The sequence below is a fragment of the Sitophilus oryzae genome, unplaced genomic scaffold (genome assembly GCF_002938485.1).
Source record: "Sitophilus oryzae breed Bouriz unplaced genomic scaffold, Soryzae_2.0 scaffold_1383_pilon_pilon, whole genome shotgun sequence".
NCBI lineage: Eukaryota > Metazoa > Arthropoda > Insecta > Coleoptera > Curculionidae > Sitophilus > Sitophilus oryzae.
This window is the reverse complement of record NW_022146041.1, coordinates 83396-102233: the sequence shown is the minus strand read 5'-3', so window position 1 is coordinate 102233 and position 18838 is coordinate 83396. Positions and strand designations below refer to the sequence as shown.

Sequence of the window (18838 nt, the reverse complement as noted above, 5' to 3'; positions counted from 1 at the left end):
ACAAGTTATGACAGCTGAACAGCGTAGCCAGTGGGGTCTCGCCGCCACGAAGAATATTTAATGCGAGCCTGGCTGAATCGTTGAATGGTTGGGCTCCCATTATTTGTGTACGCAGCCTGTTAGATGGGAAGTTTATCGCCTTGCTTCATAGCCAGCCGGAAATCATATCTGTTACAGCAGAGCCTGCTATTGCAGCACCATTTGGAGAACAACTTTAGTTATTTAAAATAGACGCCTCTATGAAGCTTCGTTTGTTATCTAAAACATTGTGCATTAGTCCAAAATATAAGAGTTTCTGTGTCAGCAAAGCAGTATTTTTGCTTCTGTATGGTCAAATGTTCAAACAGGTATATCATCACTGGTTTTGTTATTGTTTGCAGATGGCAGTCAAATCCTTAGGTCCCAACTATTCAGATCCAGATTATATGCAGAGGGACGGAGTGGACGGGTCAGGATCTGGAAGTGGACCAGATTTTGACGAGGAAGACGAGTATTCCAGAGGCTCCGGTTCAGGACATGGTCCTATCGACGCAGGCAACATGTCAAATAAACACATCAGCATAAAATTTCAACGGTAAAACGCCAGACAAATACCGTACAATATCGCAACGCGTCCCCTGACAGCAACGTCGGAATAGCGCCCAGAGTTTTAAGACGGCTCTTTGATATACCTTCTACTATGCTCTAACAGCATGCCAGAACGCCGTGTTTCGCCGCGCACAACATCCCATATATTTTGCCAGTCCTCAGCCCCAGTATTAAATTACAGCGCAGTGCAGAGCTGACACGCACTGGTCAGCAAAACTTTTTACTTATTCTTACTTCTGATAGTAAGAGTTAAATATTTGTTTTTATTTACTGTCAGAATTATTTCACTTTACTATCAGAACATAAACGAAAATAAAAGTCTTTGACCTGACCCGGATTCGAACTCTGAACTATCGGTTCGTGGTCGGAAACTTTAAGCACTGCGCTATGGAGACATGTTCGATTTATATTCAATACTAGAATTTGTAGGACTAAATTAATATAGATCTTCTTCCATTTCCGCAGTAGCGAACACATGGCAGCCTACGCGCGTCGATATGCCATGCATGCCGTCCTGCTACAGTATAAGATATATCAAAGAGCCAGACGTTCTCGAAAGTTCTGCTGTTGCTTCCAGACTATGTGAAACTGCGGATAGCGGTCCGTGTCGCACAGGTCGTAAATCGTACCGGAATATCGCAGTTAAGCATTGCCAAGCCTGAAACTGAATAGAAGCAGTGTCTCAGCATATTGGTCGCAGTGTCAGCCAGTGATTTAAATGTTGTACCGCAGTTTGGGATTTCTGTTTGCAGCGAAATATTAGGCACGTTACGAATATTGCGGCTCGATTGGTTAACATGAAATTTATTATCACTGTCGTCAAACAGTGAAACAGCAACAAACAAAATGTATTCTTCTACTTACAGCTGCGTTACCATCGATATACCTGGAAGAGTAGTCTCGCCAAAAGAGAAAAGCCGAGCTCAAAATGAATGGCATCGTCTCTAAAACGTCCGTTCGGTTTGCTCTTTCTTGTTGCTTATTTATGTCTCGCTGAATTCCTCGGGCGCAAATTGCCAGAGGCGAACCAGAAACATTATCGAAAGTCCGAATAATTTATTGAAGGATTTCATTTTTTAGAAACAGCACTTTTGCGGTCTTGAGCCTCAATGAATCTAAATAAATACTAATAAAGACGAGTTAGTTACACCATTTATAACTAAAAATAGCTGACTGTTTCTGTCGATCTCTGATTTGTTGGAGTCATCTTCGCCCAGAATAGCGGAACAACTATGAAAATATTGGAAAATAAACAAAATAAAAAAAAAAAACAGAAAATATTTTTAAATTTTTTTTTTTTTTTTTTTTTTTTTAAATTTAAAGAAAATTCTTAAATAACATTTTGACATATTTCTGAAAACCGATGTACATAATGTTGCCGAAGCATAAAATAGCATTTTCCCCTGTGTCTCGTGTTCATTAACACAGCTTCACCAAAGAGTCAAAGCTACAAGTTTTTCGTCGATCAGCTTAATGTTACATACAATACACAATTTCAAGAAATGCAATACAAAAACTCTAAAATTTAGTTCTTAAAAGAACTGTGTTTAAAAGTACAATTTAAAAAACTATGAATGGCAAAACCGAATTACCTCAAAGAATAACACGGTATTAGCAGCCGTGTCATCGACCGATATTATGATACTCGTCGCGCAGCCAACGACAGATCGCGGCTCATCGCATCAACATTGCCGCGAATCGTTTTAAACTACTTTTGCAGTCTAAATAAAATAGTCATTTATCATTGCTTCTCTATGCGAATGCTGTTGGTATCTAGTTACAAATTTAAAACATTTTGCCAAAATTCTAATTTAGTCAAGTTTATAGGCTTTAGTTGGATGTCTTTGTTGACGTGCTGGCGACTTTTTCGGAGTGGTCCGGCGTGACGGAATGGTGTCGTGGAACTTCGTCGTCACCTAGAAGAAAAGAAAAACGTAATATTGACAGAATTACTTTGTCTGTAAAAACTCAAAATATTTTTCGTCTACAGTATTCGCAAAACATTTTCCGATGCACTTCATCGATCATATCGAAATTGACACTAAAGCCTATAAACTTGACTAAATTAAATTTTTGGCAAAAATGTTTAATTTGTAACTTAAGATACCCAACAGCTCTTCATTTCACTTTAGCAGAGCAAATGATCAAAAATAGATATTTTATTTAGATTAAAGCTGCAAAAATTAGTTTAAAACGATTTTTATTATGGCAATGTTGGTCACATTGGGCCGCGATCATCAACGTTGTCGTTTATTACTTGGACAATTATCACAAATAATATTTTGTATAATACCGTGTTGTTGATTCTTTGGGAGTAATTCCAGTTTTTTTGCCGATTTTCATAGTTTTTTTAAATTGTACTTTTTAAACACAGTTTTTTAGGAACTAAATTTTCGAGTTTTTGTATTGCATTTCTGAAATTGTGTATGAAAATATGCTGAAGCATTTAAACAGTCGAAGCGAAGAGCTTGTAGCTTTCTTGATAAACTTTTTTGAACGAGAACGTGACAATAGTTTTTGAAGTAGTTTTAGGGGGAAAATTGTAACACCATGCTCGGCCAGCTTTGGTCGAAAAATGGCTCCAAATGGCCGAAAAATCAGTTTTTCGGAAATATCTGTCAAAATATTCAATTTAAAAAATTTTTCTTGTAATAAAAACTGAAGCCTAGGTTATTTCAAGGAGTTTCATACTTAATTTATTTAAAAATAATTTTCTGTATAATTGTTTTCCATCAAATTTTCCAATATTTTCATAGTTGTCCCGCTATTCTGGGCGAAGATGACTCCAACAAATCAGAGATCATTAAAATTGGTCCAACTGTTTTTTAGTTATAAATGGTGTAACTAACTCGTCTTTATTGTATTTATTTAGATTCGACAGAATAAAGTTTAGTTACTTTAAAGTAAAGTATTTCTAAAAAATGAAATCCTTCAATAAATTATTCGGACTTTCGATAATGTTTCTGGTTCGCCTCTGGCAATTTGCGCCCGAGTTCGAAGCAGTTTACTAAATCGCTAACAAAATAAACAAAAGAGAAAAAGAAAAAACCGTCTCGAAGAGACGGACGTTTTAGAATTGTCACCGATTCGTTTTGAGGCTCCCGAGCTTTTCGTTTTTCTTTCGCCGACTGAGCCCGGTTCGCCAGGCAGCCTCGGAATTCCGAATTGCCATCGATTAATTTCAAACGTAACGAGCGCGAGACTAGACAAAACAAAGTAGAGAATACATTTTATTTATTCACTGTTTCACTGTTTGACGACAGTGATAATATTATAGGGTATTTTCATGAGCATGCGAATTCCAATAAGTATCCAATTTTTCAATATTCTAAACAACGTTTCTAATATTTCCTTCTAGAGATGAGCAAGAAATCCCAAACTGCGATTTCATCGCAGCGGTTTTAAAATCGCAATCGCAACCTGCGATTGGCTCTCATAATACTGCGATTGCGATTTCTTCTATTTGCGAGTTTCAATTTAGGCAGCCAGTATTACTGTAGCTGCGATGTGCGACTTTGTTGCGATTTGGGATTTTGTTGCGATTTTGCTGCGATTGTGATTTTGTAAACCGGGACCGCGATTTCTATTCGCGAGTTTCAATTTTTATAGTCTAAGAGCTAGCAACGATTTTGAGAAAGTATTTTAAGACATCTGGCTCTTTGATATATCTTATACTATGCTCTCTGGAACAGCATGCGGCCCGTCTGGCTGCCGATACCCGTTGTGTTCGCTACTGCGAATCGGAAGAAGATCCTATATTTTATTAATTTAGTCCTACAAATTCTAGTATTGAATATAAATCGAACATGTCTCCATAGCGCAGTGCTTAAAGTTTCCGACCACGAACCGATGATGTTGAGAATCCGGGTCAGGTTAAAAAAAAAATTGATGAGTTCGAATCCGGGTCAGGTCAAAGACTTTTTTATTTTATTTTCGTTTATATTCTGATAGTAAAGTATTAAATAATTCTGGTAATTAAATAAAAACAAATATTTAATACTTTACTATCAGAATATAAACGAAAATAAATTAAAAAAGTTTTTGCCCTGACCCGGATTCGAACTCTGAATCATCGGTTCGTGGTCGGAAACTCTACGCACTGCGCTATGGAGACATGTTCGATTTATATTTAATACTAGAATTTAAAGGACTAATAAAAATATAGGATCTTCTTTCAATGCGCAGTAGGGAACGCAACGTTTACTTTACAGCATGCTGTTCTAGAGAGCATAGTAAAAGGTATATCAAAGAGCCAGACGTCTTAAAATAGGTACTTGTTTTTCCGACGTTGCTATTAGGAGTTGCGATTTGCGATATTGTTGCGAATGTAATTTTGTCGTCTATTGAAGCATTTTATAGCAAACTGCGATTGAATTTTCTCTATGATATTATTTATTTATTTTTTAGTGTTACTTACCATCGATAGGACCATGTCCTGAACCGGAGCCTCTGGAATACTCGTCTTCCTCGTCAAAATCTGGTCCACTTCCAGATCCTGACCCGTCCACTCCGTCCCTCTGCATATAATCTGGATCTGAATAGTTGGGACCTAAGGATTTGACTGCCATCTGCAAACAATAACAAAATAGTGATTATTATACCTGTTTGAACATTTTGTTATATTTTTAAGTAGGTAAAATGCCTTTTTAGCATTTAGAATTTCTTATATTTTGGACTAATGCACAATGTTTTAGATAACAAACGAAGCTTCATAGAGGCGTCTATTTTAAATAACTAAAGTTGTTCTCCAAATAGTTAGATTAGCAATAGACAGACTCTATATGAAGAGATACTTCTTAACAAGTTATGGTTCCGGCAAATTTGTAAGTAAAAAGGAACTGATAAACTTTTCATGGATCCTATCTAACCCAGATGCATTTTACAAATAATAAATTTAATATATTCAACGATTCAACTACTTCAGATATCGCATTAAAAATGTGGTATTTTATTCATCGGTATGTAGGGACCCTTATTTGCATAGCTGTTTCAGATTTAAAGAAGGCATCCATTTTTCTCAAAGAGACCTGGTTCAAATTAAAAAAGTAGAAAAAAAAAGACTAGAAAAAAAAGTAGAAAAAATAAAGAGGGTCTTTTTTTTTCTACTGTTTCAGATTTCATAGTAATTTATTTAGTTGATTGGGCTCGAAGAGGTGCAGATTGAAAAGGAAATGAAGCCAAGGTTATTCGAGAGAACGTGATCCTATAAATTAATGCGTGTATGTATCTTTCATAGGGCATTGTTCATTGAATGAATTATAGCACATCCTTATACAATGAAAAGAAAAACATAATATCCCTGACTAATACTAAAGAGAGAGGCGCAGAAGACACTCAATTTAATTTAAGGCACAAACAGATTTTTTTACTGACTACTTTCTTTTCAGTTCTATGATCTAAGTTTTCAATTAGTTACTCATTTGGTTCCTGTGTGTTTCTTTTATAATAACGTTAAGAATTATACCATACACATGAAATAATAATCATCTTCTATTTTTCTTTTCTTAGTCTTTAATATGTACCCAGAATTTATGAGAGAATATTATATGCCTAAATAACTCTGTTTACAAAACAATTCTTAACTTCACACAATACATAATTTTAAACAAAATGCTTCAAGGTCTTCATTCTTTCTACTTTTGAGTCATTCATACCAAATATACGCGTCGCTCTTTCATAACCGCACAGAGAACGAGAAAATATTACAAAATTATGTTAATATTTTTCATAATTAGATCCGAAAACAGACGGCGGTCTCCAAAGCATACCTCGACGCTTATTTACATAGTCGGAACGAAATCGCACACATCAAAGGGGCTTGGTCAAGGTTAGTTAGCAGGACAGGATCTCTCGCTTTGGGTTGGAATTCTTCTCTCGTCTTTAGTAGTTTTTTTCTCTAAATAAGTCGAGAGTTAACCAAATATTATCTAGTTATATTTACTAAGATGTAGAATGTAGAATGTATGGGAGGAGGGTTAATCACTGCAACCTTACAGATGTTTTGCATGTCCCCCTTCTTTAGTTATAACTCATCGTACAGTCTCAGGGCTTTGACAAAAGCCAGTATCTGAGACGGTTTTACAACTGTCAGTTCTCCATCTTCGATATCAGTCGTATCAATCTTGGCACAAATGGTTGTCGTCTCGACGCACTCAATGATAAGGTGTTCTGGTGTTTCTCCATTTTTTCACAGAATTCGCATTCGTCGTTGTTTCTTAGCTTCAATCTGCTGAAGCATTCATCGAGGAGACAGTGTCCTGTTAAAAACCCCGTAACAACCCAAAGATTGTTCTTACTTCTTTGATTTTTCTCAGTCGTAAGTTCTGAGAAATTTCTTCGAGTGTCTTAGACCGTTGGAGGAAGAACGGTTCTGGTCCAGTTAGTGGAGTGTTCGCTCCTTTTCTGGCTATATCGTTTGTTTTTTCATTGCCTTAGTGAGTTGGCACCCAGAGTAGGAGGACTTTATCGCGAGTATCTTTGCGCCTAATTTGTTCAGCTTTTCTAAGCATTCTCTGACTAACTTCAAACTAATGGTTACTGAATTGATCGCTTTGAATTGGCTGTTTCTTGTTTCTGAAGTTGTACGCATCTTTCGATAGCGTAAATTTCTGCCTGAAGGATGCTGGGGTAAGGTGCCTATTGGTTCGGAGCATTTATTTTTCGGCCTAAATACTCATATCCCTGTCCCTGCTTTGGTTTTGGAAGCATCAGTTTACCACGTTATGATATTTTTTCCTTTTGGCGTCCAAGTGGTATTTTTAAAATGACGGCAAATAGTTGATCACAGGAAAATTCTGCGAAGTTTATTAATATTTATGAAAAATATGAGGTGTATATGGAACACACAGAATTCGAAATAAGAGATTAGTTAAAGAAGAGTAATTTGTATCTTAAGCCGAGTACAAATTACGTTCCCCGTTAATGTTTAATAAGCCCTATTTTTGAAGTGAAACTTTACGCGCACTGGAAGTAAAGTTTCAAAGTCGTGGCACACGAGCTAGCGTCAGAAAAAGTGGTAACGATCGAAAAAGTGGTAAGCCAATGAGGAAATTGAGATGGCTCCTTGGAGCGTCGTAACTCGTTCCCTATGTGAGTTAGGGTGCTGAAACTCGGAATGTAAATGGACCTTGAAGAGCTTCATCTTTTCATGATATTTTGATGACGTTTCGTGCACTACGAAACCCCATCATCAATTAATCAAAAAAAAATCGTCCGATTTAAATGAAATATGGTATGTCAATTGATTGGACCAAGGCTAACTTGACCGTGAACGACACGTGTCACTGTGACAGTTAATTTTGTCGTAAGAAACGTCAAAAGTTGATGTCTTCCGTTCGCGACCAAATTTGGTAAGTAAGCTATGTGAGCGACGGTGCACACGGTTCCAACCCGCAAAGTTGGATACGACGTTTAGTTTCCATTTTCATCAGGGTGGGACTAAGGACTTGATTATTGAAGGAAAATGTAGACCAATTTCGGTGTGATTGGGCTACAGGATGACGCCCTCGACGTTTCGAACCGATGCCTCTAAATGGACGAAATCATAAGGATTTTTCTTATTTATGGGTCAATTGGAACCAAACTAGGCACGTGGATAGAGGTACCCGAATGGAGTCCTCAGACGGACACACAGACATACTGACGGAAGTAAGAAGTTTAACTTATTCAAATATGCGCGCATAGTGCACACAATTTTTTTTATTTTGGCTGCAACTTTTTCCAACACAAATATGATATAAATTAAGTTGGTCTGCATACACCAATAAAATTTTTTTGTATCCTCTAGGATCTCTTATAAGAGATGACTCGTGAAAACGCGTCTTAAAACTTCAAAAAGCAAGTGGTTTCATTTCTGACTTGACATCATATTTATCAAATATTTATTGTTTGTAAAAAAAACTAACTGCAGGGACGTGTGAATTACGCCTGTGATTATATATAATATATTTCCGCGACGCATTTTCTAATCGCACGATATATATTCATATTTATTTCGATTTTGTTTGAACTATAAACACACGGCCCGCCGACCTTCGGCGTTTGTGTAAACCTAGTTTATTAGAGGACGGTACTTACGTAATGCACATGCCTCAGTTTGTCGACCAGAGTGGCGATTTTCGGGTCGACGTGTTGCGAATTCGGCGACGTTTTCACTTCGGGATTGTATTTCTGCATCAGGCCGACGTCAACCACCGTCTTCGTGTACCTGCAATTCAAAATTTCAATTGTCATTATCAAAATCTGAAATAACGAAATTAGTCAGGTGGTAGATAATGTTTCATTAAAAGGAAGCAGTTATATCGAACTTCAATTTATTTTTTACCTATTTATACAACAACAGTATTTCGAATCTTTTTATTCAAAGTTTCGAATAGTTATATCACAGTTTAATATTCAGTATGTTCGGCTGGGGGAATATGTGCGGGAAACCGAAGTGCCAAACCAAACTGCTGAAAATAATAAACAATAGAATACAAGACGCTAAACGCTGCACAACCACGAGAACAGGCAGGTATTAGAAGCAGCTTCAGCACGATTGATCACATACATACACTAAGAGAAACAGCCGAACGAAAGAATACGAACTTCCACTAGGCATAGCCTTAAAAGACGTTGTCTTCTGCCTATATCCTAAGGCAGCTAGGCTATATCCTAAGCAGTTCTAGCGCTGCTCTAGCGAAACAAGGTATTGACAAACCTTATATAGAAACTCTCGCCAATGTATACAAAGACACCAAAGCAAGACTAATGATATATAAAACAACCCCAGAGTTTCCAACTGGCAAAGGAGTACGACAGAGAGACAACAGTAGAAGCAACACTAGAAGAAATCTTCCGTCAACTGGACTTGACCAACAAATGATTAAAAACAGATAATGAATATCTTAACCATCTAAGATTAGCTAATTGCCAATAGTCCTGAAGAACTACAAGCATCCCCTAAGCTGTTTACAGCAACACTAGAAGAAATCTTCCGTCAACTGGACTTGACCAACAAAGGATTAAAAATAGATAAAGAATATCTTAACCATCTAAGATTAGCTAATTGCCAATAGTCCTGAAGAACTACAAGCACAAATTAACGAACTAAATACATCCAGCAAGAAAATAGGTCTCAAAATGAACTTAGCGAAAACTAAAGTAATGTACAATGAAGTAGCAGACATATAAGACATTCTATTAAATAACACAGCACTGGAAATGGTATAGAATATATATATATATATATATATATATATATATATATATATATATATTATATATGTGTTATTTAATAGAATTACTTATGTCTGCTACTCAAGTTCATTTTGAGACCTATTTTCTTCTTATTCTATTTCTTTTCTTTTCATATATATATATATATATATATATATATATATATATATATATATATATATATATATATATATATATATATTTGGGACAACTAATACACAGCTCGGGATTTCTACTACCAGAAATCAACAGAAGAATTAAAGTTGGCATGGAGCATGGAGTACTTATGGAAGAAACTCAATCATATTCAAATCTAGAATGGCACTTCATCTAAAGAAGAAATCATTCGGCCAATATGTAGCACTAGTCTAGGCATTCAATGGAACCAAATATGCTGGAAATAACCAAGAAAAACCGTAAAAGAATGGAGTAGATACGACAAAAGATCTAGGTAATAAATGTCATCTACAGAATCAAATTCCTTTAATCAAAGGGCAGGTTGTAAACTGGCAAGAAGGACAGACAACAGATGGACCACAAAAATTACAGCATGGTACCCACGAGGAACTAAGAGACCTAGGGGAAGACCAAACCTGATAGATTTAGACAATTAGCAAGGATAACTCGGGCCCGCATAGTCAACAATAATAGACAACAATGGGCACAATTACAAAAAAGAGATTATCTAAATAGCGAAGGGAAACTACACTATAATTGAAAATGGATGAATAAGCTGAGAATGATGATGATATCAAATATTTCTCAGAGGTAATTTGATATAGTGTTGAGGGGTTTGTTGGACGGAATATGCCCTGAAAATCGAAGTTTATTAAACAATTTGGACGTAGATCTTCCTGTATATTACGATTTAATCATTTATTTTCTTGTTTGCCTATCAGTGTGCTGCCAGTAGCCACAATTTCTGAAGAATTTCGACGTACATTTCCCTGTATATTGCAATTTAATCGCTTTCGTTCTTGTTTGCCTGTCCAGTGTGCAATAGCCACAATTTCCGAAGACGTTCCCCGATATAAAAGATCGAAAAGAGGAGAGTCAGGTGTCCAATAAAGTTTCGCGTCAGTTCTTAACAGTCGTTCGAAATTGGTTTGGCGATTTCTAAAGAAACTGCGAAGAAAACGGAAAATATTTCCGACTGCAGACGTTCAATTTATATGTATTGCAACGTCGTCTGTGTCTCTGGAAAGAATTTTCATTTTATACGACGACTTTATATCGTATAAAATATCCGTTAGTTTAATACAAATTTATTGCTTTAGTTGGAAAAGTTTGATGCGGTTTTATTTCGAGTTTCGTTAGGTATCTGTTTCGGATAATTCATAGTGATATATTATTGACCACCAACTTCTGATTAAACGAAAGTTACACACGTTTGTCACCCTATTTGGGCATATTTTTATGCTCTACAGGTATGTCAATGAAACTCACCCTGCTATACAGGGTGAGTTTCATAGGATGTTCTCTATGGATATCTCGGAAACTACTGGAGATAGAGAGTCGGTTAAATGGGGAAAGGATTGTATTTTTGTGGGGTCATAAATATGCGCCTTTCAGATTTTTGAAAAAGTTCATGGCTTACTAGATATTTCGAAAAAAACAAATTTCGGCTATTTTAAAAATTGTCCCTAATTCCATTATAATCTATTTTAGACAAAAAGTTTTGAGATAAAAGTTGTAGATAATCACATCCCTAATAAGTTTGTGTTCTCGGATTTTTTTTAAAGCCTGTCATTTTTGACATATGACACAAACATATGTTTTTTTTTAATGGAAACAATAGTTGGTCATAACTTCATGAAAAGCGCTATTTTTTAAGCTTTTCAGCTGTATAAACTATAATATGTTTTTTTCGAAAAATTAATGAGTTATAGTCAATTCTTATCTTTCTTGACAAACTTCACTTAGTTCGCATGGTATTCTTATTCTGTTATGATTTATAACTTATAAAAAGACAGAATATTTTATTAAACTGTTCTATACAATTTACATTACACAAACTAAAACTTAAAAAAAAACTAATATCACTACATACACTTTAAATTATTTTAGCAAATGTTTAAAAAAACGGCCATTGTTTTGAGTACATAAAATGTATCTTTTTAAAACTGCTTAACACTGCTAATTACAAGCTTTTCCCACAGAACGGCCAGTCGACTTTAATAAACTTCTCCCGTACCGCCTCTACGAGTGCCTCTCTTAATTCATAGGTTCTTTTCTAAACCTTGTTAAAAAAAATCTAAAATGGATAGGTCAGGTGATCGAGGAGGCCCATGCAATTTGGTCCACCTCTTCCTATCCCTGAGTTTGCATAATTATGATATAAATAATTTTTAACATTTATTTCATTATGGGGGGTTATAATGAAAGTCATGTTGGAACCACTCGTGTAGATGCGCGAGTATCTAAATTTAACTTTTTTAAAACGTACGTAACGTTCACCGGTCAACATATCCTCGAAAATGTATGGCCAAGAAAAGTTGAACCAATAATCCTACACGCTTTTCTTTATTAGAAAAATTCATATTTACAATGTTTGTTTATTTTAATTTACAAAGTTTGGATTTGACAGTTTCACATTACTGAGAGCAACGACGATTGAACTTGTTCCCATGGCTAACAATTTTTCGAAAGAAATATATTATAGCTTATATCGCTGAAAAGCTTAAAAAATGGCGCTTTTTTTGAAGTCAAGGCCAACTACATACAGCTCTTTAGCAATCTAATGGTCTACCACTGCCTAATACAAAGACCCGCAAATTTGCTAGGCTGTCGCACTGACATAAAATGTGTTCTGTCGTTTCTTCTTGATAGATTGATACAGTCTGCCGTAAATTTTAACAGCAGGTTTCAAATTTTATGATTTTAAATAACAACTGGAACTCCTGTAATAATTATATAGATATGAAAAAAAGCGATACTAGCTCTTTTAACCCCTTTGCAATTTGCAATTGCTGCTCTATTAATCAAATCCGGTATAAAATATCGGTTATTCGAGACCCTATTCAGCTTAAGTACCCGCATTGTTACTTCGGATCCCTCTATTATATCGTAAGAACCATTAAGACATCCTTCAAATATGAGACAGTGGACGGTTAGTTGTTGAACAACCCTTTAGAAATGTATACCGTGTGATGCATTCCATTTTTAACTTGATACCACAGCGACTGCAGTAGCGAAATTTTATCCCTTTAATCTGCTAAAGATAATAAAATTGTTACTATTATACCTGAATTTTACTAGTGAACTTTACTAATAATTATTTCAAGTTAATACCCTGCAAGTAGTTTTGCATTTTCTTCAAATTTGCATACCTATGCATATAATATTTTAGAGAATGAGAAATACCTAAATATTTTTGAGAATCAATTCATTTTTATTTTTTACAGGCATCATTATCAGGAATATTCTTTATTTTTCCAAAGCTCGGTAAGTTTTTTCTGGCTCTGTAGAGTCGCGTTGCATAAGAATGACATTCAGTGAGTGCCCAAGAAGTCTCTAGAATGGTGTAAAAATTCACCAGTGCTAGATGATAGGGCATTCACCAAAAAATTGCATGTGCGTGTGCGATAGCCTAGCAAATGTGTGGTTCCCGGTATTGAGTCATAATATACCTAGGCCTTTCACAAAGAGCTATATGGAGAGTTCAGTCTAGAACTTGTTAGGCTTTTTGAACACGATAGGAATGGAGAATGTAACCTAAGGATCAGAAGAGGACAACAATAAATATGAAAAAGTTGCAACTATAGTACCTATTTATGATTGTCATTTTAAGGTTATTATTTTTGTTACGTTAGTTACAGTTCAGGACTACTGTATTTTCCTCTTTTGATATATTCTTGGGTGGGCTGTCAATATCTATAATGCAGTTTTATTCTATATTTAGTTTTATACTCTAATTTAAAATTATACGAGATCAATAGATCATACTTGTTTTAGTAACTGCCAAGATAACCTTAATAGGACATTATATAAATTGAATTTATTTGAAACGCAACGATATTTTGTTTATGTGTCAAAAAAATGTGTTAAACATCAATAATGACTAGTACTATACTAATCAAGCACACACTGAAGTACACACAAATGCAATAGATATATCTATTGCATTTATGTGCTTCAAATGGACTCCAATACATACAGGATGTGAATGAATAAAGACAAACAAAATGGAGAGGTTGCAGAAAACCTCCTATAAAAAATGTTTGATTTAGCATTTTTCTAGTTCTATAAAGTGCAACTAAATAAAATATTATCGACTTTTTTACTATGTAGCTATAGGTGTAATTGATCAAATCACTTTTTTATATAGAATTAATATTTGGATATGTCATATACAAGGACTTACAACCGAGAAAAATCGAAGATTTTTTGATTTAAGTAACAATAATCTGTGTCATGAGGTTTTTAACAGAACACTGTCTCCTCAATGAACACCCCAATAGAAACAAAGTCGAATGCAGATTCTGTGGGAAATATGAGGAAACGCCAGAACATCTCATTAACTGAGTGCTCCGAGACGACAACCATTCATGCCTCTTTAGTACGACTGATATCGGAGATGGAGAACTAACCTCTGTAAAACTTAGGTAAAACCGTCTCAGATACTGGTTTTGGTCGAAGACGCTGAACCCAATTCTCTACTGAAAAATGGGGGTTGCAATTTAAAAAACTTACAACTTTATCATTCCTTTTGAACACCCTGATATACCATGCCCCTTATATACCTTGCGACATTTATATAAAACTTTCTTTTAATATCTTTGTCAACAATATTATTTTTTCTTATTTAACAAAGGAAAATAAAACTTAATAGCCATTATTTGATTAGCTTTAAAAATAACTTCTGCCACTTCATAAAATGCCATAGATATTCCTTTTATTCTACATGAAATAATATCAGTTAAGGTCAAAACACTTTGATATATACCTTTTTGCATAGACTCCAATTCTTGGTGTTTTAAAAATAAAAAGTTATATATAACAAAAGTCTAGACATAGCAAGTAGTAAAAAATAGAAAAAAAAATGTTAGAGAATAAATTGAAAATATAATTGGCAGAAATATCACATTTTCTACTTTATTCCGATGTCTAGATAATTATCTGCAGGTCCAGAAATAGAAATAACAGATATTTAATTCAAAATTTTACCCAATTAATGTCCTCTCTTATTGAAACAGTACGGATATTTTATATAGAACATTTTTCGATACATAAATGGAATAATTTTAAATAATTTCGGATAGAATTATTTATTTTCATTGTAATTTTCATTCATTTTAATAATTATAAATAAATAATCTAATAACATTAACTCGTAGAGCAGAAAAAAGTAGAAATTAAATTTCAAGTTGGTATTAAAATTAAAACGAAACGGAGATAATTCGGTTTTTCTCCAAATATCTTCGGAACCAAGCAGATTTTTAAACATGTTTAAAGAGTTCAGCAAGACGCTTCAACTGTTCACTAATTTAATAATCCTCGCATCTCTTGTGATCAACGAGATCCTTGTAACCTCCATTCTTATATAGAACCCCATTAAATTCTCTTGAAATAACCACTTATGTAAATTCTCGAACTGTAAAAGATCATTTTTGCAATTCACACTTATAACATTGGCTATGCCTGTCTTTGGAAGCGACAATCTGCGCTTTATGTTTGTGAAACAAGTGAGGCGTAAAGCAATGTAATAAACATCAGAATATCGTGCTGGACACGAAAGTGCAATTTGTGTCACGCCTTACATTTTGTTGTTTACGTGTTGTTCATGTAGAAGTAAGTACCGTAAGAACCAACAGATGACCGATGAGCTGACCAATAGAGTTTTAATTTTATTGCAGGATTTCATTTTTAACCTTTTTTATTGGATATTTAGTTAATAATTTGATTATTATTATTATTATTGGAAAGGAAGAAGTACCGCTGACCAAATATTTGCCCTTAGAGAAATACAAGCGGAGAGTTATGAATACGGAAAACAGACAATGCTCCTATTTATCGACTTCCAGCAGGCATATGACAAAGTTAAAAGGACTGAGGTGTAAAAAACTAACAGAATTAGGGTTTAGCAAGAAACTGACCAAGATGATAAAATTGACACTCCAAGAGTCACTAAATGAAGTCAAAGTCAACAAGAAAACATCGGAAAAATGTATAATCAGGGACGGATTAAGACAGGGGGATCCACTATCTCCAGTACTATTTAGTGTAGTATTAGAAAAAGTCATAAAAGATGCGGGAATCTGAGAGGGAATATGAGAGGGCCTTCTTTATACAAAAAGACAACAATGCTTAGCCTTTGCAGATGATTTAGTTATCTTAGCAAGAGATCGGAAAGAGCTGATATCGGTGACCAAAAGACTAAAAGTAGGCTTTAGTGTTTAATGAGAAGAAAACTAAGTTCATAGGGTGGTCAGATAGGGATGTTGAGAAAGGAAGATGTCTACAAATAGATTCTGAGAGAGGGAAACGATACAAGTTTGAGGAAGTAGATACATTCACATATCTAGGAACTGTAGTTCTAAGAAAACCAAATGTAACTCAGGAAATTGTGGCAAAATAATGGCAGGAAATAGATGTGTTAGCGCACTACAGAAAATTATTAAGAGTAAGAACATCTCTAGAAGTTTAAAAATCATAATGTACCAAACAATGATACAACCAATAGTGCTGTATGCATGTGAAACGTGGACGTTCAATGTAACGAAAAGTTCGAGGCTAGAGATTTGGGAAAGAAACATACTGAGGAAGATTTTTGGAGGAAAGAAGATAGACAACATATGGACCAGAAGAAGAAATGAAAAATTAAAGCAACTATATCGGGCACCGAGTATAACGGGAGTAGAAAGACTACAAAGATTGAGATGGCTGGGACACATTGAAAGAATAGCTGAAGCAAGAGTTCCTAGTATGATAATGAAACGTGAAATAGGTGGAATGAAAAGGAGGGGTAGACCGAGAACCAGATGGAAAAAGAATGTTGAAGAGGACTTGAGAAGGATAAGAGTGGATGGGTGGAGAATAAAGGCGAAAGACAGAAGCAAACGGAGAAATATAACCAATCAAGCCATGAGCCTCTTAGGCTAGTAGAAACTACAGAACACATCTTATGGTTATCGGTGATAGGCAATGATAGACAATTGCCAGAGGACTACATGGAGGGTTCAGTCTACAAGTTATTAGACTTTTGAAAAGGATAGGATTGGAGAATGTAACCCAATAGGTCTGAAATGTGGCAGTGGAACAAGCCGATAGCCATCTCAAAAATCTTAAAATACACACTCGTATAATCAGCAATCCAGATTCCTTGCTAAAAGTGGGTACGCAGAAAACGTAAGAAAAAATGAACTACCTAAAATATATATTTTTTGATACTCACTCTGCGATTCTTTCACCGTTCCAACACAGTTTATCCTTTTGTTCGGCAAACGACTCTTCCCTGCACAAATTATCCGCCAGACTGGCATAGAATCCCTTCGTTTTCGTCATAGTTGACAAGAACAACGACATATGAGCGGTAGGAAAGTGCGAAAACGACCTGACGTTCGACTGCCTCATTTTCGAAAAACTCTCGGTAGTGGCGCTGGTCTCTGTGGTTCGGGACTCCTCGGTTTTCGTGTATTCTGCAATTTTGCAATTCATTTTCACCTGAAAACAAAAATAAAATGAGTAGAATGGAAACAATAATAACCCATACAAAAATATGTACGGGTAGAATGATTGAAAATAGATGAAATACATTGTGAGAGGATGTTAGGATTAGAGATTGCACCATTTCTAAATCAAATGATCGATCGAAAATTTTGAGCCATTGTCATTTCTTTGAATTCGTTTTTTATTCCTTTTTTCTTTTTCTTCTTGTAAATTTACAAGATTTGACTTTGTTATTTGTGGGAATTGATATACGTATTCTTCCATGTAAAAAATACTATTTCCATAAAACTGTAGCATTCAACATGAAAAAGAAATACTTACATAGTAATGGCGTGTCTTCGTGTAAGCATTCAAACAAGGTTAGAAAATAATTATTGATTTAGACAATTGAGTCAAAATGGGGCATTGAAAAAGCAGCAAAGGATATTCAATGTGAGACTCGTCTTGTTAAAATATAAATACAAACTAATACATTTGCTTGTGCAGCAAAACTCTGGATCAGGGAAAAGCAGACTGTTCACTGTGTTCACTGGAGAAACATATAGAGACACAGACATAGCAAGGCCTTCATCCAAAAACTTAATTTTAAAACCACACGGATTTGCCTATACTCTTTTGCCTATACTTAACCTGTATCAAGGAAGTATTTGCTGCAGTCTGTGATTAGGATCCTGATACGGTAGAGTACAAAATATGTTACTGCGTGGCTCTGAATTGCAAGTGACCCTTTCTATATGGGAAAGAAAGGGTAGAACTGGAGGAACTATGATTACATTCTATCAAAGACCTGCACAAGCTGGTGCAAGGCACCGGGATAGGAGACTGGGTGCAGGCATAAAAAGCACAAAAAAGAAGACAAACATAATAAACCTTGCAGGTTGCAGTGTTTTCGGCATAGAACGGCCCCTTAATGTTAAGGACAATAAATGGCACATTGCCTTTTTCATTTTTAAACTAAATACATAACAAATTAAAGTGTATTTTCTATACTCTGTACTTACAGTAAAAATAAACCCACTGTATATCAACATTTACAGAAATGTATTTATTCAATCTGTTATCTGTGTGTGTGTGTCCTCGTTATTATGAATATTTATATATCTTATTTTATATTAAAAAATGAAGGGAAATTACCATCGCAAAATACTTTTTTGCAAATATCCTGGGATTTAGAACTTCGATGTTATTAAAAGTTTTTTTTTATTCAAGACTGAAGATTACTCTCGAATTTCTCTTTGAATGACGGATTTATAAATAAAGATATCGTCGTATTTTAAGCAAGATGTCTAATTATCATCTCGAAATTTTACAGGATGGTTCAAAATAAAATTAGATTTGTTAAAGCAATGCTTCTAAGACTCTCTCC

The 18838-nt window shown here is 35.0% G+C and overlaps 1 protein-coding gene across 1 annotated transcript in view; it reads right to left on the bottom strand.

The window, feature by feature from the left end:
* Window positions 1-2418: 2418 nt before the first annotated feature.
* Window positions 2419-18838, bottom strand: part of LOC115875368 (division abnormally delayed protein-like) — a 33160-nt gene continuing 16740 nt past the window's right edge. Inside the window, exons 4-7 of the mRNA XM_030890796.1 lie at window positions 17198-17466; window positions 8665-8794; window positions 5006-5156; window positions 2419-2504 (exon numbers count right to left, since the gene is read on the bottom strand). Coding sequence (XP_030746656.1) covers window positions 2419-2504; window positions 5006-5156; window positions 8665-8794; window positions 17198-17466 — 636 coding nt within the window. The remainder of the gene's footprint in view (window positions 2505-5005; window positions 5157-8664; window positions 8795-17197; window positions 17467-18838) is intronic.